General features: G+C 38.2%; 4 protein-coding genes across 5 annotated transcripts; 2 read left to right on the top strand and 2 right to left on the bottom strand.

Annotated features, from left to right (window-relative positions):
- Window positions 1–280: 280 nt before the first annotated feature.
- mst (misato mitochondrial distribution and morphology regulator) lies at window positions 281–2,403 on the bottom strand. The gene is made up of 4 exons (XM_065312737.1): window positions 1,688–2,403; window positions 1,060–1,627; window positions 706–990; window positions 281–626 (listed from the first exon to the last, which is right to left on the bottom strand). Exons 1-4 carry the CDS (start codon window positions 2,285–2,287, stop codon window positions 418–420), a joined length of 1,662 nt encoding a protein of 553 aa, XP_065168809.1. The 5' UTR covers window positions 2,288–2,403; the 3' UTR covers window positions 281–417.
- Window positions 2,404–2,575: 172 nt separating this feature from the next.
- Window positions 2,576–14,365, bottom strand: LOC135799587 (sodium-dependent noradrenaline transporter-like). The gene is given in 16 exon segments (XM_065312736.1): window positions 2,576–3,945; window positions 4,022–4,189; window positions 4,269–4,369; window positions 4,468–4,567; window positions 4,626–4,766; window positions 4,831–4,898; window positions 4,901–4,942; window positions 5,013–5,137; window positions 5,212–5,455; window positions 5,518–5,651; window positions 5,721–5,898; window positions 6,296–6,358; window positions 6,470–6,601; window positions 6,669–6,902; window positions 7,011–7,067; window positions 13,461–14,365. Coding segments are annotated over 16 exon segments (2,151 nt in total). The 5' UTR covers window positions 13,726–14,365; the 3' UTR covers window positions 2,576–3,846.
- Window positions 14,366–16,229: 1,864 nt separating this feature from the next.
- LOC135799590 (probable phospholipid-transporting ATPase IIB) lies at window positions 16,230–20,877 on the top strand. Of its 2 annotated transcripts, none has more exons than XM_065312738.1 (10): window positions 16,230–16,399; window positions 17,115–17,373; window positions 17,444–17,848; window positions 17,902–18,004; window positions 18,080–18,287; window positions 18,348–19,411; window positions 19,465–19,679; window positions 19,737–20,235; window positions 20,297–20,500; window positions 20,571–20,877. In XM_065312738.1, the coding sequence occupies exons 1-10, from the start codon at window positions 16,242–16,244 to the stop codon at window positions 20,702–20,704; spliced, it is 3,249 nt and encodes a 1,082-aa protein (XP_065168810.1). In that variant the 5' UTR covers window positions 16,230–16,241; the 3' UTR covers window positions 20,705–20,877. The 2 variants fall into 2 exon arrangements, with proteins under 2 accessions (XP_065168810.1, XP_065168811.1); XM_065312739.1 differs by lacking the exon at window positions 16,230–16,399 and adding an exon at window positions 16,606–16,934.
- A 799-nt stretch (window positions 20,878–21,676) lies between these two features.
- LOC135798924 (phytanoyl-CoA dioxygenase, peroxisomal-like) lies at window positions 21,677–23,780 on the top strand. Its single transcript, XM_065311907.1, has 7 exons — window positions 21,677–21,872; window positions 21,931–22,165; window positions 22,215–22,385; window positions 22,451–22,594; window positions 22,653–22,787; window positions 23,017–23,154; window positions 23,639–23,780. Exons 1-7 carry the CDS (start codon window positions 21,865–21,867, stop codon window positions 23,711–23,713), a joined length of 906 nt encoding a protein of 301 aa, XP_065167979.1. The 5' UTR covers window positions 21,677–21,864; the 3' UTR covers window positions 23,714–23,780.
- Window positions 23,781–25,342: the final 1,562 nt, after the last annotated feature.

The raw sequence follows: 25,342 nt of genomic DNA, 5'->3' as shown, positions 1-25,342 counted from the left end.
CCTCACGTGATTAATGGACAATCCCTTATATAATACACGCAACATGTATAACAGACTTGCTCTAGATCCGGTTTACGATACTTAAGGGCCCCCAGATGCGAAAATTGCTGTTAAACATCCATCAACAGAAGAACAAACAAGAGAAGAGCCTAGAAACCTGCGACTGGACTGCTGGACAACTCAGACCCGACTGAGCATGTGTTGCACTTCGCGCAGCCCTTTTATACCTGCGGGCGACCCGCAAAATGTGGTGGGAGGTAAGGGTAAGAGAGGGAGAAAGTTGAGTCACAAAAGCAGGTATAATTAGAAATTTACAGGTTTGTCCTCTTACCCTCACGCCAATGTGTTCAAAGACGCGAGGTGCAAGGGGTCCCTAAGTTATATATTAAGTACAAAAATAGTAATACATACAACACATCAAATTAAATAATTGTCTTCGTAGCATTCCCTCAGCGTTATAATTTGCTCCATACATTCATCAAACTCGTCTCTGCCGTAGCCATTGCTGGGGTACTGATGAAACTTATCGATGCGGATTCTTTTGGTGTGTTTGTATAAGGATTCCAACATTTCTCCAAATTCTATTCCATTGTGAAGACCAGCTAAGACGGGCACACTTTCCACACCTAAAGTTCAAAGGAAAAAGATATAATTAAACAGTTTTAATGTACTAATCAACTTTATAAATTAGTTTTTAGCACTTACCAACATTCTGTATCCGTGGATCAAACATCACATTACCCTGAACACCAATCTTAGACGAAAACAATTGCGGAAACGGAGTTTTTACACAAAAACCTTTCTCTACACTGGTGATATTTGTAATACTATCATCACAAGTGTACGAATAATACATTGACAACATTTCTTGAATATTCTTACACTTATACGCAGGTAAATCTTTCTGTTTGCCCGCTTGCGCTATAGGTTTCTTTAGTCGAGATTCCGGAACTCCTCTGAGCGTCACAAGTTGCGTCATTCTCTTAGTACCTGTAAAACAAAACAATTTACAATAATTAATAACAATTCACTTGTAAAACCACAATAATAATATTTTACCTATTCTAGTTCTTGGAGTAATACAATGTGAGAGTGGTCCGTCCCAATTATCAAGACAATCAATCAATTCCTGATCTTCATTCAACGCAAACGGAAGACATAGACTAGCAGCCACACCTTTCCTTCCATGTGCAGTCAAAGCAGAAGCCAAATCACTAATTCCATACCGACTATCCTTCATTCTGTATTTTAACGTGTATGTGTCTATCGCCGACGCTAAAATCGCACTCGTGTGATACTGAGATTCAATGTCATATTCAACATTATTAAAATTAATCTTCTCCCCCGGTTGCCTGAAGCCCTTCTGCGCTGTACACAACGGATTGAAAATGGCTGCTTCTTCATTCACCTTCTGATAGGTAAATGCTAAATTAAGAGCTCTAAGTGTATCTTTATATTGTGACTTGGCTTCTTCTTCATCTGTGGAATATTTGTAATCTGGATGAGTTCCAGGTATGAGGGGAATGGCAAACATTTTCTTTGAGAAGTATTCATCGTATAAATGCTCCATACAGGCGGTGCCCAAGCCGGCGAACGCGTTTGTTGAGTCCAATAAGATTTGAAATCCCTGTTAACAAAGAAAAACATGATTAGTCATGATGATAATGAGTAAAAACATCAAAATCACCTGAAAATGATCACATTCTTCAATATACATCCGGATTTTATCAGCAAACTCATCTTCATAATCAACAGTCTTCCAAATTTTACAACCCATGGGAAAAGCGACGAAATCATTGTCAAGATTGCCATGCTCATAGTCATTTACAATGTTAACTGTCCTTGGATGATATCTTGTGTAAAGAATATCACTCCAGACATCAACTTGTAAATTTTCGGCTGTTCTAGTATCTATGACCTGGGGGGCACCTTCAGAAGTGGATTCAATGGCTTGTTGGAATTCATTCTTTGGGATTTCGGGATCAGCCTCGACTTCAGCGGGTTTAAACCATAAAGGATCCGCTTCTTCGGGACTTGCTTCTCCGTATAGATTACCATATTTCGGAAGGGATTTAAGGCTACCTTTTAAATCGGAAAGCAGGAGTCTGGGTGTAAAAGTTACCTCACCGTTCGGCGTTAAGCCCTCGCGAAACAGTATGTCATGATTAATTGTCGAAGGTTTATTCGCGTTATATTCGAAACTTAATTCTTGTGAATTCCACCAATGTGCACCGACAAAATTAGCATAATGACCGAATTGTAAAGTTAAAATCTCGCGGCAAGTCATGGTTAATAAATTAGTCTTTACCGTTCAACGTGCGAATAAAAAGTGATAAGAAACGAGCATGTTCTGAATCTTGTAACTTTTTTGAATTTTATAACCTAGAAGTCTTCGGAGCTTTTAAATTTACCGCTTCGATGATCATTTTCGTATGCCATAGAGGGCGCTATAACGTTGGGTATAGTAGAAATCACTAGCAGAAATCGTGTTTCACTTGTTTCGGTTGTTGTTTGTGCAAAAATTCACTCCGAGTGCATCATGGCGAACAAAAAGTGAAGCAAACAAAGATGTGAGTTTATTATTAATATTTTATTTATATTTACACATGAATAACAAGTCGCATTTTCCATTCGATTAGAAACAACGAAGGCATGATTGTTTCTAACGTACATCGAATGCCGGTATTCAGCTATTCACATTGAATTTACAAATTAAGTAGTATCATATCATAAACGTAGACATTGACTTAGATAAGTGAAACGAAAGAGCGTTTTTTTTACATTCAACTAATACAAACTACATTTATCACACGATTCAATAACATTACATGTATTTGTCTAGCGTTGCAAATCGCATTGCAATCTGCAGCATTGCAATATTTTCCTAGATTACGTTTCAACGATCAACACAGAGTTAACGTTAGACGTTACATTTTCTATACATACAATCATATCAGTAGTTAAGTTAAGTACTCAACGACTTATTAACACTTTTAAAGCTATTTCTCTACACATATTTTCTTGATTCTAAGTATTAGATAAATGCGTGACAAACAAAGCAAGTTTTGTTGTTTTGCTTATTCGAATCAAAATGGCTTATAGTATTTATTTGAGTCTGTCTCTGCAAGAGGTATGCCAGTTTGGACCCATTCGTTTGTTGCGCTCTCGCAATTATTACTAGCGTTACACTTTTGTTGTCAAAACGATCGCACAATCGATGTGTGTGATTGACGAACAAACGGAAACAACACATTTGTACAATTTCAAGTACACATACAGGACGTTTAAATTCCTCTACACATTTAAGGTTAGGTTATTGGAGGTTATGTTAGGTTAGACAAGGTTATATGTACAAGATGCAGCTTGATCTTGCCCGCTTTTGTTGCAAATCCTTGTGCATGCATGAGTTTCACTTAAATCTACAACTTTATAGAGAGTAATAAGTAATAATACAATTGTTTATTCGAATATCGCATGAAACACCACAACCGGAAATCGGTTAATGATTGGAATAATGGCGTATGCGTCAGTTGTTGCTGATATTTTTTTGATTCGAGTTTATAAGCTCTTTTTTGTAAGTTTTGGAATGTTTAAATAAAATTTCCGGTTGGTGTGCGCATGCGCATATCGATTTTAATATTAATAATAATACTTTGTATTTGTACGTGTTGCGTACGCATTGTGCTTGTATAAAAACATTACGGCCAGCGTAATTTCACACACACATACTATAAGAATCAATTATTTCGTTTGTCAATATGTCAACGAAGTAAATAGGTGGCAACACTTGCTTCAATGCTTAAATTTTTATTAATGTGGGTGTGCTGGAGATTCTTAGTCTTACACTTACACGTACAGCCAGTGCTTCGCTTTGAATCGACTTACGAGTTTTTCTTGACGGATCAGCTCGTGTTCTTCTTTTGGTGAAATGTTTATGGCTATTCTCTGAAAAAAAAATTAGGTTATGTTGACTTTAACCTCACTTATAAGCTTTTTATAATGTGAAAATAGAAAAACTTACTTCGGTGAAATCTCCTTTTGTTTTGCACAATTGCGTAATGGCCACAATTGGAATCATCAATATCGAAGACATCGCTAATCCCCACCCTAACAACACTGCCCAATTCGGATAAAGATAATCGTTGTATTGCAGCTGTTGTGGATTCAGCAAACCAAACAACACAACGCCCTGAAAATATTCATAAATTCAACAAACAAATCATTTCACTCACTACTTGTTGAAATTAAAAATAATATCTTCAACTTACGATGATAAACAGTGGACTGATAAATTTCCAGCATATTCGCCAGTAGATGCCCGGTTTGATGCCAATCATCGCCTCGACGTCTTGCGTAAACTTATCCAGACCTAACCGAGGAAACAGTACACAAACAGTGGGAGGTAATAGATGCAAATCAAGTTTGGATAATGTTGATTTGATATTCATCGCGGGCGTATTTACTCACCGTAAAACCAAGAGACGGCGATTGCTTCAAAGAGCGCCGAGCAGAGCAGAGAGATACCAGCGGCGTAAGTGTCCAAAAGATGAAACATATAGATACCTCCCTGGAGAGAAATTAATTTTTATAAAAATAGATTAAGATGATGTAAAAAATAAACTTACCGGTGTAACATTGATGGTAGCCACTGAAAACGAGAGGAAAATGATGACCAACGTGAACATTTCTCGGGAGAGTCTAATACGCTTGAAGAATCCGGCGAATTCATCCATTAAACCAGTTATGACGCATTCTAATCCACCCATCTGCATACAACATTATAGAATCAAATTAAAAAATTAATTTTTTTGAAAATTTTAAGTTTCTTACAGCAGAATCAAGCCCCAGCATGATCAACATGAAGAAAAACAGCATCGACCAGAAGTGACTTCCCGGAGGGTGGCAACTGCTTCCGGGTACACTTGAAACACCAAACCAGGACCTGTTTGGCAAGAAAACAACGAATTATCATCAGATTTACATTGTGTTGATACCATGATATGTTAACAGACCTTCCGTTGCGACTGCGCTGATATGAACTCCTTGTTTATAGGACATGTAACCAAGGTAAGTGAAGATGACAAAACCGGAAAAGAAACTCGTGAAGCAGTTGACTGCAGTGGTAACTATACAATTTCTAGAATAAAGAAAAACATAGAAAATAATTAAATATTTCCTCTTAAAATAATGAGTAAATAATTAAATAAATACCTATAACAATTGTTATGGAATGTATTATAACTGGCATAGGATAAATGTACACCAAAACCAGCCCCGACGGAATAAAATATTTGCACGGCCGCATCAACCCACACTTGGGTTTCTTTCAATTTTGATAGTTCCGGTTGGAGGTAGTAAGAAATACCCTTGAGGGCTCCAGGTAACATCAGACCTCGGATGAGAAGAATAGTCAGGACTACGTAGGGCATGGTTGCTGTGATCCAGACCACTTTTCCTGCTCAGAAAGGTAAAATTAGGAATTAATTATTTAAAAAATTATTTTTTTTTAAATTTTACCGGATGATTTGACGCCTTTAAAAAGTGAGATGTACAACATACTGTAGACGATCATCAAGCAAAGTACCAGTTGCCATTTTGGGAATCCGATGTCGTGAAGACCTTCGCTTCCTTGCATTTCTAATACTTTACGACTTCACATAAAAAAATAGTTTTGCATAGTTTTAAAAGTTGAAATATTTTTGTTTGTACACTAAACCTACTGAAAAAATTCAGATGCTGGTGTATGACGATTGCTAAACTCTTCCGGAACACTGGTATTCGGTGAGATGCGTTTGGAGGTGGTGTTGTCCCAGCACAAATCAGTATTCCACGTGTTGTTGCAATTCAACCACGGCAGATTTTCGCTGATGCTCGCGCCGAGGAAGTACAACGACCATGCTGTTAACCGTTGATTAACGCAATTATTTACTGATTATTACATGATGTAAACAGTGTGAGCCAAAAGCGCGCATCCCCTACAGTATTTATTTCCGTTTCGAGTGAGTTTCGCCGTGATAGCAACGCAATTTCCGCCCACTCTCAACTTTTTCATCGACCGAAGTGGCACAATATCGACATTGTTAGCCCGAACGAATATGACGCGCGTCAAACGTTTATGTTTTTCGTAAATCGAACCAAACGAGGCGTCGCAGCACACGGCTTCAAAATGTGCTCAAGTGCAATTTGTCGCGCAACACGCGTTAAATTCGATTTCGTTTAGACACGTCACTTTTTTCCTTCCTCATGGAATGCGAAAATGACGAAGAAAAAATGAGCAAATGCGCCAGTCACTTACCTATTATAACGTTGTAATAAAACGAAACGTAGAAGGCGACGAGGACGGCACAGAATCCGACACCTGCGAACACATCATCACAAGCGGATTTACTTAAAATGTGCCGTATTAAAAAATAAACGAAAAACCGATTCGGGGCGTTTTATTACGACGAGAAAATGAATCAATTTCTACCTTTGAACAGGGGACATATTCGCCAGACACTGATAGGCCCCTCGCGATTGAACTGGCCGAGGATCAGCTCCATGTAGAAGAGTGGAACAGCCCCGAAAACCAACATCAGTGTATAAGGTATGAGGAAAGCTCCTATATACAAAAAAAGAAGATTCAAATACTCAATTGAGTTGTTAGTTGCGTGTTTTTTTCTTAGTACCGCCACCGTTGCGATAGCACAGGTATGGAAACCGCCAGACGTTCGCCAAATCGACAGCAAAGCCGATTATCGACAACAAAAAGTCAGCATTTGAGCTCCACGTCTCGCGGCCATCGTCCACACCCCCATTGGGGTCCTTCGGTGAGTCTGGATCCGCTTCCACTTGGCTGGAGCTGGTCGACAACGCGAACGACTCGAACTTTTCATCTTCTTCTAATTGGACGTGTAGGTCTTCTGCAGCATCATAAGGAAAACAACTTTAAAGGTAAGAAATTGACTTAAAATTTACTTCCAAACAAGTTTCTACATAATCTCTCACATTCTTAACTTGATCAAACTTACTTTTCCGTATGGTCACACAGTTTGTGAACGGATTCAACTGTTTCCCGGAGTTTTTGCCTAAAATACAAAAAGTACAAAATATTTTAGTGTATTAAATATCAAGTGCGCTAAGTGGTACTTTAACAACCCGTGACTAAACTACTTTAGTCACAGCCATGATTAAAATTCCAATTTTTGTGTCTCGAAACCGTGTAAAAATTGGCGGAAATAGAAAAAATCATTTTCATTTGCCAACTAAAAATAACTTTAAAGTTTTCTTACGAAATTGATGAGTGAGTAGCTAGAAATTAAACGTTTTAATTACTCAATTACCGTTGGTAGTTAGTCCGGAAGTGAGACTTTGACTGCCCGGAAGCGCACTAGATAATTACCTAAGCCTCATCGAATTACATTCGCAGCGGTGACGGTAAAGTGATGGCATTTTCGACGCGCGGCGTCTTGAAAATTAATAAAAACTCTTCGCGATTTGCATTAATACGACATAAAACGCCAGCGCGCGCGCATTGTCGCGTTGACCATGAAAAGCCCGGCGATTTATGGTGCAAATGCGCTTGATGCGTCCGACGTGCCGGACATAAAATTTGAATATTGTCGCGGCTTAAGAGTAAAGAATTAAGGACATAAAACTGGCGCTACGTAGTTGTACATTTTGCTTGTTTGTCCACTTGGTTTTCATTAAGCTACGTGTGAATTATGCGATTAGCAAGTCGATATAACGCCGCTCGGCGCATTAATTACGCGTCGGATACGTCAAACGTGTCGATTACGAGCGGATTTATGAAAATGTTATGCGTGCCACTTGCGTTATTTATTGCGCGCGCTTCCATTTGAATAAATATGCGATAAAAATGAAATTTATCGTTTGTTTTCTGCTATTTAGTTGCGGCGTACAACATGTAATCATCGTGTTGGACATGATTTTAATTATGTAATCATCAGATATGTGGATTGCGGTTGATTTATTACGTTCGCGGCTATTGTTTCATAGATGGCGCGTTTAATTGCGGAGGTTGAAAAGTTGTCGAAAAGCAGGGATAGTTCCGCACCATTGTAATAGATTGTTCGATGAGTGATAATGCCGGAACGCGTAATGAATATTGATGATTATGGCGTATTTTTGGGCGCGCGCGGTGGCTGCCAACGCGTACGCGGCGCGTCGTGACGGCGGCGTCTTCGAATGCACACGCTCTCGGGGTCTCCGAAAGGAAGAAGAATCGCACCGCGCGCGCCTATTATACGTGCATTCCAGAAGCGTCTCACGGCTTCATCTCTCAATAAAGAGCGCGCCGTCATCGCCGCCGCCGCCGCATTACTGCATTCCAGGACACCAATATTACGAGAGATATGTCCCTCGTCGCCCGCCCGCCCGCCGGCCCTGAGGATAAGATCATCAGGTACAAGGCCGCGGAAAAATTCCTTCATAACCACCACCGGCATCGCAAGAAGGGCCCGCGACCGGAAGCGGGGGAGATGCACGAAGTCGATGTCGATGTCGATTAATTTATCCATAAGTCGAGGAGCGAAGGAATGTGCGGCCATATTTGGAAAACAAGAATTACTACGGTGATAGCGCTTTTCCAATACTTAAATCGAGCGCCGAATTAAAAAGCTGAATGTGATAATGAATTTCGTCTAGCGTGAGAGGATTATTAGTATAGCGCCTGTTTGCCTTCCAGTTGAGGAGGAAGCTTATCAATAAATTAATGAATTTGTTTTGCGAGCGCCGGCCACCGGACACTCGAACTCAGCGCTGTAATCTGAAGCAGAACTATTTTAACTATAAATTTGTGAACAAGTCGCCATTGTGTCAAGCGAGTGACGCGTGTGACGAGCTCTGACGACCGCCGCAAATGAAGATGGATGTTTATTTAATAACATTAACCGCGTATTCATTTCATTCGGCTGCAGATTTCATTATCGCCAGCGCCATTACCTAAATTTTATACACAAACTACACACTTATCATCGCGTTGAGTGTGAGATTTGGTTTTATTTGGTTTGGATTTTTGAGTTTTTCAATTTTCATTTGTATTGTCACACATGTGATGCGCACATGTTGAGAGGGTGGAAAGAATGCCAAAGAGCCGAAGACAATGCATCCGATCCGTCGTCACGCCGCAAATGAAAGGGGAATACCGTCATCGCCGCCGCCGCCGCCACCACTGTCGATACGGAAACTTCGCACCAGACTTAGTTAGGGGTGCGTGTGTGCGAGCGCATTAAGCCCGACCGCCGCACAGCCGCATTGTGCGCCGAGTTTTAAACGCAAACAATGCCAACTGGCACAATTAAAATTTCTATTAAATTATTCGAGCGTGCATCGCGTCTTCTCAAATTTTATAATTTTATAGCGTAAAGCATATACCGAATATCATTTTTGGTGGATAATTACATATAATGAGTTATTTTTCGGTATAAGTGCGTAAATTACTTTTTGTACTGTTTTAGTATGCAAAAGTATACTTTTAAGCACTGGGAAGAACAAAAATTGTGTATTTTGGCTAGCATTTTACGCACAAATGAGCAAATTATTAAGTTACTAATAACACCGTAACAAAACATAATTTTTCCGGATTAAATATTCCAATTTATCGAATAATCTTCAAAAATTAATACTTTTCCGTTTGCGACAGTTCATTGATAACAATTTTTCATTTTATTGCGAGGTGTCGTTACATCGAAGAAAAAAAAATTACCCAATATTGGTATTTTACTCTGATAGGGAACTGTTTAATCTTTCGTATGTTGATTATAAACTCAATTATTCTAGTAAAAATGCCGGTTAATATTTTTTGAAGTCTAAATATGAATTCCGCGTCGCGATGTTGGATAAATTACTAACCGTAGATATTTATTTAAAAATCTTTATTTTGAATTAAAACACCGAAGAATTTAAAATAAACGCTTGTGGCTTCACGGAATAAGTTTTAATTAAAATATAGCATAGAATTGTAGAATAAAACTTAATTTCGGAACAGTTCTATCGCCTAGTTTCAGCTGCCACCGGCCTATTTGCCCGCAAAGTCAGAGAAAACAATGATTTAATTCAAGTTTCAAACAAATCGCTCCTACAAAAGACTAAACCGCAAATAATCTCATTAATTTAATTCTAAACAGCTAGTACACAACCGGCTATAGAGCTACAGAGTATAAATAATACAGTTGCGGAATATTTCGAATTTTGACTTGTTTTCGTTTTTCTATCAAGTCTTACTTCTTATTTATCGCTGGTCGTCGCACTCGGGCTATTTTGATGCAACAAAACGAAAACGCCGCCCGTCGCCACCGCCGGCCGGATTATTAAATACGTGCGCGAGGCGGCGGTGTCATTTGCATGCGCGGACGTAAGCGATTGCGTCGGATGCGGGGATTATTAACGCGGATATTATCGGATTTTAGCGCGTTTTTGCCGCCGGTCGGCAAACGTGTCGACGCCTATTAAACTCGTGCACGTTTTACGAGTTTATTAGCTATTTAGCGGATTAATTCGCTATCGACTCTAGCAATTAAGATAAACTTCGAGTGCGAACCTACGTTAAAATGTTACAAATTCATTTTCATCAACTATTAACTATTAATAGTTAGTTATAGTGAAATATCACGCAAGATACAAAACAAACTTTCGTAAATATTCTCAACTTGCTAAAATGTTATTTTTAATTGTTTGCTGTTAGTTAAAACGTAGAAAAATATTTCAGCCACGTGTTGGATTCGTTTGGCAGCTGACAGCGAAATTGGAATCTGCTTGTTGATGCGCTAAACTGTTGATCAAGCGCGCCGCGTTTTTTCTATTTCTCTGTAGGTTGAAGGTACACTACTCGTAGTTGGCATTAAATGTCCAACGAAAACTTATGAAGATGTTTGCATCGAAACGTGCCTGATTATGCGGTGTTGCGCCGATGTTAGACAGCTCCAAGTTGTTGAACATGTCGGACATGTCTCACACACCTTGTTGCAAACGCCTGCGAGCGTGTGTTACAACACACTCGCGCGCGCGCGAAATATTTTCACGTCGTTTATCATATTTATTAATCGCCCGATTAGATTCATTAGAAGCGCGCACGCCTCGCGCGTGTAATTACTTAATTTGCATGAATTAATAAGCGTCTTCTCGCTGCGTGTACTTCATAAATCTTGTTGCTTCAATCGGCGCGGTATGTATGTAAGCTCGCGCATGGCGAATGGGCGGCGCTGATGTGACCAATTAGCACATTATCATGATTAGCGTTTAATGATGGTTGTTGCGGACGGCGCGAAATATGCGAATGGAATTTAGGTTTTCATTTATTTACGACTTCATCAGCAGGCATTTTGTTTTTATGTGTAAATTGAGACTTTACACATGTGCAATGCGTGAAAAACCTTAAACTTTTGAGTATTTTATTGGAGATTACTTATAAAGTGTTAAAAGTTGGTCGTTTTGATATTTGGGTATTAATTTTATGTTTTAAAGAAATTAAAAATACTAATAATTTACTTTAGCGCCATCTAGGAAATAATTATTTAACTATAACTACGTTTGAATATGTATACAAATTTTCATCCCTTATTTAACACCCTTTATGCCATAAGTTTTAATATTTTAATTGCTATTCTGCTATTCGGGATGGAGACAAATCCAACAAATCATAGATCATCAAAATCTGTCCAGCAGTTCTTGAGTTATTAATGATGTAACTAACACAACTTTTATAATATCGGTAGATACACAATATATAAGATATTTTGCAGAAATTCTCGGATTTAAGTGGTAAAAGTCAATTTTATTTTGTAAATTTTAAACTTGCGCCCAATTATTGAGTTGCTCACTTTGATTAGTGTTCAACTCGTATAAAACTTGCTTATTTGAATTTTGAAATGTCATTTTATTAAAATATTTGCATTCTCAGCCATTTTACTAAATTTTCATGATTTTCAGTTACACCTATTACATTATCAGGCCTTGAAAACTTATGTAAAAGAATATTTTAAATGTTTTAAGTGTTTTTTTTTACTCCGAGTATTAAATTATTATATTTTTCACACTTACTTTATGAAATATCATAATTATTTTCTTATTTTAAATTTGCAGTCAACTTGTTGCTTTTGTGTATTAAACTATAACACTATACACAAAACTTGTTACATTTTACGCATTACTAGCAAATAATAGATTTATGTTTTGTTTAGGCTTGCTGTGAATTTGTTTTATTGCAGTTATGTGTGTCGAATGCATGACCGACGCGTTTCATTGTGCCAGCAAATTTTCGAAATAGCACACAATGCTTGGTGCATCGAGCCGCCCAACATTATAACTCTTTAAGTGTATAATAAATTTCAGCGATAATTAGATATTTGTATGGACGTTAACTTGGCTCCATTGAAACTTGCCAAATACCCAAAGCAATAAAACGTATGCAAACATGAAATTTTTCACATACAAAAAACAAATACATATTATACAAAGTAAACATTCTCCTAAGTGGCCATTTTAGAAGTTGACATTCGAGGTTAGAATCAACGCAAAGCGAATAAGAAATGTGGTTTATGAAAAGTTTATGAATTCCAAACTTTTATTATGCTGTCCAAGACTTCAAGTCCGACTTATTACACACCGAGGCGCAGAGTATGCGGAATATCTTACATTCCGTGTTTTATTCACTGGTTTACAACAACCCGCGTGCGCATTGCAATATTTATATGCACGTATTGTAGGTACGTAGGTATTGTCTTGTCTCGCGGTCGCGTTTTCTAGTTCAAGTTGAAGTCTGCAATTAGTCGATATTGCAAACGCGAAATTGTGTTACGAAAACATTTACGCGCGTCTCTCAACAAGTCGGGGGTGCCTGAGATGAAATTGTTTCCGGTGGTGATGCATCCGAGAGTATTCAATATGCAACAATAAGGGAAATGACAGTTGCAGGACCGAGGGATAATTTGCAGGATGCGATCTGCGGGATGAAATTAGACGTAAATTGAAAGCAATAAACAGGAATCAATTTCACATCACATCAAGAAAAAAAAATTCCAAAATTTTTTTAAAGAAAGTTTATTTAAGGCGTGTTTTAATATGAGTAAAGGTCAGAAACACGCACGATTTGTATATTATAATCATATAGTGTATTAATTAATATGTTTTATTTTGCTCGGCGAATATTTTGAATATTTACGCATCGCACGAATATTTCCATAATGAAGCCCAAGCGCGCCGGCCTCAATTAATGCGCAGTCGAAAAACGACCAACTTTGAGGTCTTAATTCCGAGCAATTAAATTTTATTAATATGAATATTTAATCGTTTCATTGCTCTCCAGCGAACGCATTTAATGAAGTGACAAAAGATGCATTTTAACACATTTTAAACATATTTTTAAAATAAGGTCAACTTAATTGAAATCGCGCGCTCCGCTCAGTCAACCAAATTGATTTATCACATCTTAATTATTAATCCAGCAATTAACTGATACTTACCAGAACCTTGTGGTGTGCTATTGCAAGAACCATAACCGTCGTCAAAAGTGGATGTTGGTGTCGAATGCGGCTGTTGGTGTTGATGCAGATTGTTTTTCTTTTCTTTAGTTTTACTGCGTGGACTTTCCTCGAACTTTTTCTCTTCGCCGCCGGCGGTGAGTGTCTCCACGCTGCCGTTTTCCTCCTGATGATTCTGACTGCGAAGAAGACTCTGTGTGACTTCAACCAGCTCATGAGCGCTTTTCGTATGCGACATTGTTTCCATTTTAAATTTTTTTTAAATTAATTTATCATCAAATTAAATCATTTTAAAATTATTAATTTATAAAACACTCAGAAACACTTTAAAATTATTTAATTTTATTTCAAACTTGAACTTGAATTATTTGTTAATTTGATTTGATTTGATCAGTTGTTGAAAGTTTCGTCAAATATTTTGCGTGTGCAAAGTTGCGTTCGCGCGCTCCGCACGAGATTTATTTTTTGGCGGGCGTTTCAGTTGACAGCTGCGGCTAAACTAAGCGTCGCCGTCGCCGGCTTTTGTGCGCTTCCTGCTAGTTTCAGATAAAACGGCAGGATTGGCAGGCAGATGTGTACACACTTGGAGATGCCGTGTGCGGCGGGCGTGCGACGCGCCGCGCCCGCCAGAGTTTGATCGTGGTCGGACACACGCGCACCGCGGACCGATCGCACCTTTGCACGCCGATTCGCGCCGTCTCCCTTCATCGCGCCCGCCGACAAGAAATTGCACTTTTTCACCCACTTGTTGAAACATTTGCAAGCGCGCAAGACGCAACAGCCATCAAGCCATCAACGCACAACAGGCGCATCATGGAATAAACTTTAATATTTACTACAAGTGTTGAAAATAAGTTTTAAAACAATGAACAGGTGCGTAATAATTGTTTTATATTATATATCATGAGAAAAAAATATACTTGGCGTGGTAGACATATTTTTTGCTTAGTTTAAGCATTAAAAAATAGGTTTTGGCACGTTTGAAGTGCATAACCACATTTTTATGTGTTGGGCTGTCAATTTTAAAACAGATGATTTGTTTGATGTTATTTTAAGGTTATGTAACTTTTTTGACAGTTACAAAAGCGCCATCTATGCAAATTAACAACATATTTCTATTTTTATGCATTTATAAAGTAATTTACCACGAAAAAACTAAAAATTCTTAAAATTAAACCTCTTACAGGTGTGTTAAAATCAAATTTTTACTTTTTATGCAAAATTTTTTCTCGACTAATCACTCTAAACATACAAATCGCAATCAAAACACAACAAACGTGTTTTTTAATGATTTGCCTGATTAGTTTATTGCTGTAGTTTACTTAAGTTTAACGTACTTACTTCATTCTACACTTTGCGTGCCTTAACGCCAAGTTTACAATTTAGCACGAGCGTATTTTCGATTCTTTGCGCAGTTCGATTTTAAAATTAGATTCGTCCGCGGCGATCGCAATAAACGATTTAATTCCGCGCGACACACATCGCGCCCGCCCGCGTACAACTAGTAATTTGCGAGTACGCAAGAAAATTGATTCGACGAAAGCGTATTAATAACTTTCGTCATGCATCATCAGAATATGTACTCCCCAGCGGATTATTAATTACAGTCATATTTCCATTGCTAACGCACAAAACCATAAACATAATTGGAATACATGCCATTCTAATTAGTTCAGCTTGTAATAACACCAAAATATGCATAGATATTTGAAAATTTTGAATTTTAATTTTATGTTTTCACAAGGAAACAATTTTTTTTTAATTTAGAAATTTTAGAAATTGTTTTATCGAAGTTCGTGGCTTAGATATAATGTTATATAATTTCTGCTAGATGGCGCTCGATAATCTATGTTTAGATAGATTTATAATTTGTTTTATAAATTATTTCAAGTTGAAATAACACAAAATTTTAATTTAGTTTAACTTCTTCTTAAAAATGTGAAAATTTTGGTTTTCAAATTTAGAAATTTGGTTGTCGTAGTTTATGGCTTAGATTTAGTTTCATCAAATCACCGATAGATGGCGCTCGATAATCTGTGTTTAGATTAGTTTACAATTTGTTTTATGAACAAACATTCAGATAAGATCGATGGCAGCCCGGCAGTTGGTGATGATTCATTCATCAAACATACTTTCCCAGCGGTGTTTCTAGTGAGTACCTTTACACAAAAAATATTAGGTAGTTGAATTTTTCTATTTTATATTTGCTTTTTCTCAAACTCCTGAAGTACTTGATAAAACAAATCAGACAATGCAGTTTCTACTGACATAGATACTTGAACATACTTGAATTGAATGCTAGTCATATATGATTTTACAATCGTATGACTGATTAGAGTAGATAAGATAATTATTTGAAACAATATTGCTGTTTTGCATGACCTGACTGTAGTGGTTTCATTGGTGGAGTTCTTATTGGAGTAACATGAGTTCCGGCACGTAGAGTTTGACTATCATCCGTAGTGGTTTGGCGTGCGCTAAAATCGGCCGCACATACTGGGTGTTGAGCGCAGCGCAGTGCGTGCGTATTGGCGAGGCATTCGCGCGACAGTCTAGCCCGAAGTGCCTCCTCGCATGCCGTAACCCCCCCGACGATCCCTCATAGCATGGTATTGCACAGACGTAATGTGTAAGTTGGGCCGGGTGGGCCGTATAGGTTTAAGGGCTTTACGCTTTTGTGGGGGTGCTTTCTGTCTGTTTACCGTTTGTGGGACGTAGTCGGACATAATGTGAGGTTATAAATATAGCAGCTCGTCGTCGGGAATGGAATATCCCATGCAAGATTTCGAGACTGATAGAGAAACGGATCTTTTGCTAGGTTCTAATTCAGCAAACAATGGTTCGGACATGGAGGACTTCCTGCCGAGCCATTATGTGCGCGGTAGACGAAGGCGGCGAGGATGGGTCACCTCTCTCTGCAGGTATGCGAAGATTTGATTTGATTTCTAACACGTAGTTATATTCGGTGCATGCGTGTTGCTCTGATTGCGACACGCTGGCCGCACAACAAACAACACATGACTCATGGTTAAATGCGTTTTCATACAACACACATGAAAATAAAAGTCTGAAACCCGTGAAACTTTGCGGCTTCGGATACCAGTGGCGACGGCTAGCGTCGACGAGCCGGTAGTCAGCTGACGCAGTGACAGCTCTTTTGTGTTGCGCTTGCAAGCACAACGCGCAGGTATCGAATCGTATCAGTAGGGCAACACAACGATTGCAGTGGGACTTGCAACGCAATTGTTGTTACGTTTTGCATCTCGTGCAGTCAAACATACACTTAATGCGCGTCTGGCCGTGAGAATCAACCAAATAAACAGTTAGGCGTGCCGCAGCGATGGACAGCGTCGAGTCGCAGTCGCAGAGCAGCAACTTGACGCTAAACAAACAGCCCACCACCAAGGAAGACATTCCACTCATCAACAAGCGCCACAAAGAACCGTTTCTCCTGAGGTAACTCCCGTTCGCGTTCCACCGCACGCCATCATCAATCAGACCATGACGTTAGCGCAAACAGCACGACGTAATTCCGGCGCCTCGCTAGCTGCGCCACTGTAATTTTCGGACGATGGGCGACGCGAAGGCGACCACCGCGAGTATGAGCGCGCCTAAGCCCGCCTGTTTCTGTTCCAGCTGCTGGTGCTCCATGTGGAAGCGATGCTGCGGGCCCCGCGAGCTGACGGACCGCACCGTCCTCATCGGGCGGCCCACGCAGGGCAAGTATCCGGCGAACGCCATCCGCAATCAGAAGTACAACATTATCACCTTCCTCCCGCTCGTGCTCTATCAGCAGTTCAAGTTTTTCCTCAATCTCTACTTTCTCATCATGGCGCTCAGCCAGTTTGTACCTGACATTCGCATTGGTTATCTCTACACATATTGGGGACCACTGGTAAATGAAAACACCACACACACACACCAATAAAAACAAATAAATTTACATAACATATGTTTATTTTCAGTGCTTTGTATTATTTGTAACAATCTGCAGAGAAGCCGTTGATGACCTGCGGCGTCACAGAAGAGACCAGGAGGTTAATAGTCAACGCTGCACGAGACTTACGAACAATCCAGATAAACTTTATGAGACTGTGGCTGCTTCCAAGTTAAGAGTCGGCGATTTAATCATTGTGGACAAAGACGAACGTATTCCAGCTGATTTGGTGCTTCTGAGAACATCCGAAAAGTCTGGTTCGGTGTTTGTGCGCACTGATCAACTCGATGGTGAGACTGATTGGAAATTGCGACTCGCTGTACCATACACACAGAAATTACAATCAGATAAGCAACTGCTTGAGGTCAAAGCAAGTATTTACGTTGAAAAACCCCAAAAAGATATTCATTCATTCATTGGTACTTTCACAAGAGTAAGTATTAAGTTTTTCACTTAAAACTATTTATTAATAAATATATTGCTTAGGATGATTCACCAAATTCAAGTGAAGGACTTGATTTGGAAAACACGCTATGGACTAATTGTGTTATCGCATCCGGACAAGCTCTCGGCGTTGTCATTTACACAGGTATTTATTGGTTTTTGTGAAAATTTTTTGATTTGATTGATAATGTGTGCGTGTGTTGTTTCTCCCGTTGATTAGGTCCAGAAACCCGTTCCGTAATGAATAACTCAGCACCCCGATCGAAAGTAGGTCTTTTGGACATGGAGTTGAACACACTGACCAAGCTGCTGTTTGCCGCTGTAGTTGGTTTGGCTTTGCTTATGATGGCGCTGAAGGGATTCAGCGGCCCGTGGTACCGATACACGTTTCGTTTTATTTTACTTTTCTCATACATCATCCCGATCAGGTAGGTGCAATTATTACACTGAATACAAACATGACTAACACGCGCGAAACACGTTTACAGTTTGCGAGTAAATCTTGACATGGGTAAATCCTTCTATTCGTGGTCGATCGGTAGAGACCCGTTGCTGAAAGGCACCGCTGTGCGTTGCACGACCATTCCGGAAGAACTCGGCCGAATTTCGTATCTTTTGAGTGATAAGACAGGTACTCTCACACAGAATTCCATGGTACTAAAAAGATTACACTTGGGGACGGTTAGCTACACAGCTGAGACATTCATTGATGTAGCTTCTGTGCTCAAAGGAGCCTATAGTAATCCGGAAACAATGTCGAACTCTACAAATGGTAAGTTCCGACGCCTTGAAAATACGCGGATTAAAGATGCTGTGCAAGCGCTTGCACTGTGTCACAATGTAACTCCTGTCTATGAAACAACTGGTGATAGTGAAACCAGTTCGATTACTTCCGAAGTGGAAGCTGATCAACACATTGTGAATGAAAACTGCGTGAATTATCAGGCTTCAAGCCCCGATGAGGTTGCGCTAGTGCAATGGACGCAGGAAGTTGGATTAACACTTCATACACGTGATCTTAACTCAATGAGATTGAAAGCTCCCAATGGTAGATTGTTAAATTACACGATTTTGCAAGTGTTTCCATTCACAAGCGAAACCAAACGTATGGGCATCATCGTTAAAGATCTTCAAACTGGAGAGATTTGTTTCTATCTGAAAGGGGCTGATGTGGTCATGTCTGCTATAGTGCAATACACTGATTGGTTAGATGAGGAAGTTGGGAATATGGCACGGGAAGGTTTGAGAACTTTGGTGGTGGCTAAAAAGATACTCACTGAGGAACAGTATCTTGATTTTGAGACTAGATACAACGCGGCACGGATGGCTATCACTGATAGGGTATCCAGAGTTGCGCAAGTTATCGAATCGTTGGAACGCGAGATGGAGTTGTTGTGTGTGACTGGTGTGGAGGATAAATTGCAGGAGAATGTGAGACCTACACTCGAATTATTGCGGAATGCTGGGATTAAGATTTGGATGTTGACTGGGGACAAGTTGGAGACAGCTTGTTGCATTGCAAAGAGTTCTCAACTGGTTTCAAGAACACAAAGTAAGTTATTTTAAAAATAATGAATATTTTTATTTATTTTTATGTTTTTTTAGGTTTGTATGTGTTCAAAAAAGTTGTGACGCGTACAGACGCACATTTAGAGCTTAACTCTTTCCGACGTCGCAGTGATTGCGCCTTGGTTATCACCGGAGAGAGTCTGGAAGTGTGTTTGCAATACTATCAACAGGAGTTTATGGATCTGGCTTGTTCTGCGCCTGCGGTTGTGTGCTGCAGGTGTTCGCCAACACAAAAGCTACAGTTGTATGTAGTCTACAGCTTTTTAAACAGAAAGAGACATTAATTTTGCTATTAATCTATTTATTAGGTGCAATTAATTCAGAAACACACAGGTAAGCGAACTGCCGCCATTGGTGATGGTGGTAACGACGTGAGCATGATTCAACAAGCCGATGCTGGCATAGGCATTGAAGGACGTGAAGGAAAACAAGCTTCACTTGCTGGAGATTTCAGCATCCCACAATTTTCGCACTTGGCGCGACTACTGTTGGTACACGGTAGACGATCTTACAAACGATCGGCGTCTCTTTCGCAATTTGTGGTGCATCGTGGTCTCATTATTTCCACAATGCAAGCTGTTTTCAGTTCGGTGTTTTATCTGTCTTCGGTCGCGCTTTATCAGGGTTTGCTTATGGTTGGCTACGCCACTATCTACACGATGTTCCCGGTGTTTAGTTTGGTATTGGATCAGGATGTCAGTGCAGAAATTGCGTTAACATTTCCGGAACTATATAAAGAATTGTCTAAAGGGAGGAGTTTATCTTATAAGACGTTCTTTATGTGGGTTTTGATATCAATCTATCAGGGTATGTACCAAAATAATTATAAAAATGTTGTTTGTTAGGTATTTATATTTTTTGAATTTAGGTGGCGTGATAATGTACGGTGCATTATTGCTCTTCGAAGATGAATTCATCCATATCGTCGCGATCAGTTTCAGTTCGTTGATTCTGACCGAATTGATCATGGTTGCCTTAAATATCCGCACATGGCATTATCTCATGGTGTTGGCCGAATTGTTTTCGTTGGGCGTCTATGCCATCTCACTTTTCCTTTTCCACGATTATTTCGGTATGTTATTAAACTAGTACTTTGTAACGTTATGATGTTTGGATGTAATATGGTGTTTATTTTATTACAGACTCTGAATTTATCCAAACACGAGATTTCTTCTGGAAAGTGCTAGTGATAACGCTGATATCTTGTTTGCCTCTGTACATTTTGAAGATCTTACGAAAGAAGTTCTCGCCGCCGAGTTACAGCAAGCTGTCTTAGTTTAATTTGTTATTATGTTTAAGAAGAATTTTAATATATTTAATTTTTATAATATTTAACTCTAATGAATAGGCTTCATATGCTATTAACTATTAAAAGGAACTAATTGTAATCGAAATTGTGATATAATAAAGCACAGCGTTAATTCATTAGAATTACAACAACCAAAATAAGTAATGTATTGGTCTATTTGCATTATTAAGTAAAACGACGTAGGTAGATAGCAATTTTGGCATTATTTATTCATTCGGTACTTAAAAATAGCTATGAATGGTATTTTTTCTATGCAAAATTAGAATCTAATCAGTGGGATGATTTATTATCATTCAAAACTTTCAGACTATCTAAAAGTTTCGTTTAAGAATATTTTAAATATGCAATTCCTTAAATTCTTTAGATTCCCCACACGTCGCATGTTGGATTTTATCACTGTGTGTGAATTGTTTTGAAATTAATTTCTTCATTTTAAATATCTGCCATAATAAATTATTTTCGCGACGTTAGATGGCAATACATACACCATTTATTAATGCATAGTTGGCAATTTGATCCGGTAGATAGCGCTGCATGTCACAATTGCAATTTATTATTTTGTTTTTTCATATATTTTGATTATTACATTATCCAGAATTTATTTTTCAACATCCAGCATTATCTAAAATAGGGTTTTCAATTGTTTATAAATTTATTAGCCGAGTAGGTTCAAAGATCATATTATCTCTTTTTATATACTGACTATATTCTAAACAGCATTTTATGATCAATTACATTATTATTTTTTATCTAATATAAAATTAAACTTTACTAATGTATCTACGACATTCTATATTAGCAATATTCAGTAAGAATACGAAGATGTAAACAGACCATATTCCATCAGAGATAAAAACATGCAAGTTGTAATCAACACAAGTTGAACTGTCGCGTGTTTATCGAAATGGGTGAGCGTTTGATCAAGCCAAATAACACTTCTTGCTAGATAGTGCAAAGAGTGCGGAGACGTGGAGTTTGTTCTCCTTACACATAATAAAATAAATCATAAAACTAATCATAACACATATAAATACTGCCTGGCCAGGCAACAAACACAGTATAAACGCATTCATACAACTGTACAGTTGCTGTCTTTCAATTTTATCAATCAGAATTTAACTTTAAAAATGTCTCAGTACGCTTAATATAAAAATAAATAGTGAAATATTTATACTAACGTACTTTTATTTCAGGAATTATCGTTTCACCGTGAATGGCGGGCATTTTACTGACGAACAGCGAGATTTCTACGAAACTAATGGATACATTGTCTTCCGAAATCTTATACCCGAAAAAGACCTGCAGGAATTCACGCAAAGATTTTTAGAAATATGCCGTGGACATGTTAAAGTCTACGGGTTAACTATCATGAAAGACAAGGGCATTCAGAAAACTGATAAATCCGAAGAAGAATATCAAATATTTAAGGTAAACAAACAAATAATCAATTTATTATAATAAAACTTTAAAATTTCAGATTCAAGACTTTACATTTGACGACTTTTTGTTTGAGAAATACGCGAGAAACAAAGATCTTGTCAATGTAGTGACCAGCATTGTTGGACCTAATGTAACAACAATTAATACAATGATAATCAACAAACCACCAAATTCCACGGATGTTTTTGCAATTCATCCAACTCATCAAGTAAAATTAAATTAAAAATTAAAAATTTTCATAATTTTCAGTTGATTCAAATCAATTTCTTGTAGGATTTGTTTTATTTCCCGTTTAGACCAGCGGATTCCGTTTGTGCTTCATGGACAGCAATGGAAAAATGCACAAAACAAAATGGCTGCTTGTTTGTCGTTCCCGGTTCACACCGTAATCAATTGCTGCCACATGTGTATCTGAGTGTAAGTTTTCTAATCTCTTAAATGCGTTCGTATCAACGTTTTTGTTTTGTTACAATAGAAAACAAAGAACAAGTCATACCAAGGCATTGAGAATGTTCAAGAACGTTCGAAACTCTACCTGGACATGGAAGCAGGTGACACCGTCTTCTTCCATCCGCTCCTTCTGCACGGTTCCGGCCCTAATATGACGCAGGTAAGCCTGTTTGTATTTTCAATTTATTCTCAATTCGCAGTTGTGTCCATGTGCGTAAAAGCCGTAATATTTGCTTTGTTTTTGTTGCGGCATTATGCCGGCGCAGGTCTGCGGGTAAACCCCGTCGAAGACGAAACAATATGAAGCGCGCTACATTTGTTTTATGCTGTTTTTATTTCATGTGTGTTGTTTTGTTGCCGGCTGGCGTCGTTTGCGGTGGATCGCACAGGGCTTTCGGAAGGCAATTTCGGCCCACTTTATTGACAGCAATTGCTTCTTTATTGACGTGCGCGGCTCGCTGCAGGAGGCAATCGAACGCGAAGTCGAGGAGATTTACGCCAAGAAGGGCATCATTGCGAAATATTCGGTAATACATTTTCCTTTTTCTGCACGCACAACCTTTCCCGAGCCTATTTATCCTGTGTGTGAGTGTGAAGTTTGGGGAAGTGTGCGGTGGGGCGAAAACAATCAGCAATTTCATAAGGTCAGATAAAAGCAGATAAAAAGAGGAGAATACTTGGAATGTGAACATGCTGAAGGAAGACTCATTGTTTTATTATTGCTTTATTATTGAATTTAGAAGATATAATATTATTTTTCTACTTTCACTTTTAAAGCACCACGTTTTTCTCGGTTTCGTGACCCGAAAAGTGGTAATTTAATCATGGACGGCTAAATCCGTGACTAAAGTACTTTAGTCACGGGCTGTAGTAAAGGTGGGGAGTAAAATAAAATAATTCAAATACAAAACTAATCGCGAAAATTAAGTGGAAGTAGAAAACGTCGCTAAGCGTTGTTAAAGTGCCGTTTAGCGCACTTGATATTTAATGTAATATTTGTTTTATTCATAGGATATTTGGAAATACAAGTCAAGATTGGTCACAGGTCGTCCTGGTAACTTCCAAACACTGGCAAGTGTTTTATAAGACATTTATAACCACAATAAGATAATGGTTATTAAAATTATTGATATAAATTAACATTAATCATTAATCCAATTTTCTTCTGTAATAATTTGTTTTTTGTGACTTGAAAACTTTTCCTTATACTTTCGGATCTTTTGCTTTAGAAATTCTCTGTGTAGAATGTGTAGAGAATCTCTTGGAACTCTGACAACTTAATTAGTTGATTACAATCTTCTCCAACTCGAGCATTTCAAGCAAGCCCAACCGAAACACACAATCCTTGTGTTTTCTACGAGCTTGTGGCGAACTCGCTTTTCACCTTTCTATCCTCCTATCGTATCTATACCCCTAAATTGTAATTTTGAGAACTTTTTCAACTTTTAAACTTTCGTTGAAGTTTAACCAGATGGCATCATCCGTTGATCACTGCTCATTTGTGTTATCTTTTACCTTTGATACCTTGAAAAACACTTCCCAACCGAAAGCGGGAGGATGTAGTTTGTGAAAAGAAAATAAACGAGGGTATATGAAAGGACGATGGAACGTGAGGTCAAAATGGAGGGATACGCTTTGTCAGAAAAGGGATTATAACTTATGAAAGCGTTTAGTTGGACGGTAAACTGGGATGGCAAGCGTTTAGCAGGAAGCTGGATGAAAACACAGGAAGGAAAAAGCTTAGACTAAAGGTTTAGTAAGGTATCAAAGTTAATCTAATTTTGAAAGGTTTCGGTTTTGATTACAACTAATAACTAGTTTTTATTGAACTAACAAAGTATAAATTCATGTTTTTTGAGTTATAGATAAAAATATTGTCAACTAGCTGTTGCCCGCGACTTCGTTCCGGCAGTGTTTAATACAAATGTAATTCGTTTTTACTCTCTTGTTCTAGACATACTCGTAGTAAGAGTCAATTCTATCAATAAGATTAGCAATTTTAATTTAAAGAAATTATGCATATAAAGTTTTGTCAATAATGCACTTCAGCGCGCCATCTCGAATTCAACTATTTAACTATAACTATGATTGAATCTCAATGTCAAATTTTATTCTATAGAAAAGAGCTGTTTTGAGGATTTTTCCGGCAATTATTCGAATTTTTCTCACCTTTTAAACCTTCCCTAGACCTCCACGAATAATTCAAGACCAAGATAAGATAAATCCGTTCAGCCGTTCTCGAGTTTTAGCGAGACTAACGAACAGCAATTTATTTTTATATATATAGATAGAAGATATTAATAGGGTTTTATAATTTTTAAGATGAAATGAAATATCCTCCATCTTGTATACGTCATATTTTGACAGATGACAGCAATTTTGACAGAAAAATCATTTCATTCTTGCACACATTAATTTTAAAACAAAACCAAATTAATTTTAAGGTTATAAATATACCTCTATATTATTGCTCTTTCTATTGCGCTTCGGTTGTTTTGAATGCGCAATAATAACAAATGAAACGTAAACACAGCATCACAACATTGCCTCACAACGCGCAATGATTTTCCCAATTAAATTCACAATACCGAATTGAAATTCACAATTGAAAATGAAAATTTCCATTTGCCGAAGCAAACAATCGAGAATAATCACTGTGGTCAACACATGATACAATTATTTATGAAATAAGTATGAGTACCAATTAGTTCCAGC

Source organism: Atheta coriaria, unplaced genomic scaffold (assembly GCF_025399875.1).
Source record: "Atheta coriaria isolate IRGN ID8LTWV9N9 unplaced genomic scaffold, Caltech_Dcor_3.1 hic_scaffold_9_pilon, whole genome shotgun sequence".
In the NCBI taxonomy this organism is placed as follows: domain Eukaryota; kingdom Metazoa; phylum Arthropoda; class Insecta; order Coleoptera; family Staphylinidae; genus Dalotia; species Dalotia coriaria.
The sequence above is the reverse complement of the archived record's forward strand: the minus strand, read 5'-3'. Positions and strand labels throughout refer to the sequence as shown.

Excerpts from the sequence above, each read along its gene's own strand:
- mst (XM_065312737.1), bottom strand. The coding sequence starts at position 2,287 with ATGACTTGCCGCGAGATTTTAACTTTACAATTCGGTCATTATGCTAAT. Across the intron at positions 1,628-1,687 it reads AAGAATGTGATCATTTTCAG|GGATTTCAAATCTTATTGGA; the intron begins GTGATTTTGATG and ends CTTTGTTAACAG. Across the intron at positions 991-1,059 it reads TACTCCAAGAACTAGAATAG|GTACTAAGAGAATGACGCAA; the intron begins GTAAAATATTAT and ends TTTGTTTTACAG.
- LOC135799590 (XM_065312738.1), top strand. The coding sequence starts at position 16,242 with ATGGAATATCCCATGCAAGATTTCGAGACTGATAGAGAAACGGATCTT. Across the intron at positions 17,849-17,901 it reads TCATTGGTACTTTCACAAGA|GATGATTCACCAAATTCAAG; the intron begins GTAAGTATTAAG and ends TATATTGCTTAG. Across the intron at positions 20,501-20,570 it reads CCTTTTCCACGATTATTTCG|ACTCTGAATTTATCCAAACA; the intron begins GTATGTTATTAA and ends ATTTTATTACAG.
- LOC135798924 (XM_065311907.1), top strand. Across the intron at positions 22,166-22,214 it reads AAGAATATCAAATATTTAAG|ATTCAAGACTTTACATTTGA; the intron begins GTAAACAAACAA and ends TTAAAATTTCAG. Across the intron at positions 22,788-23,016 it reads CCGGCCCTAATATGACGCAG|GGCTTTCGGAAGGCAATTTC; the intron begins GTAAGCCTGTTT and ends TGGATCGCACAG.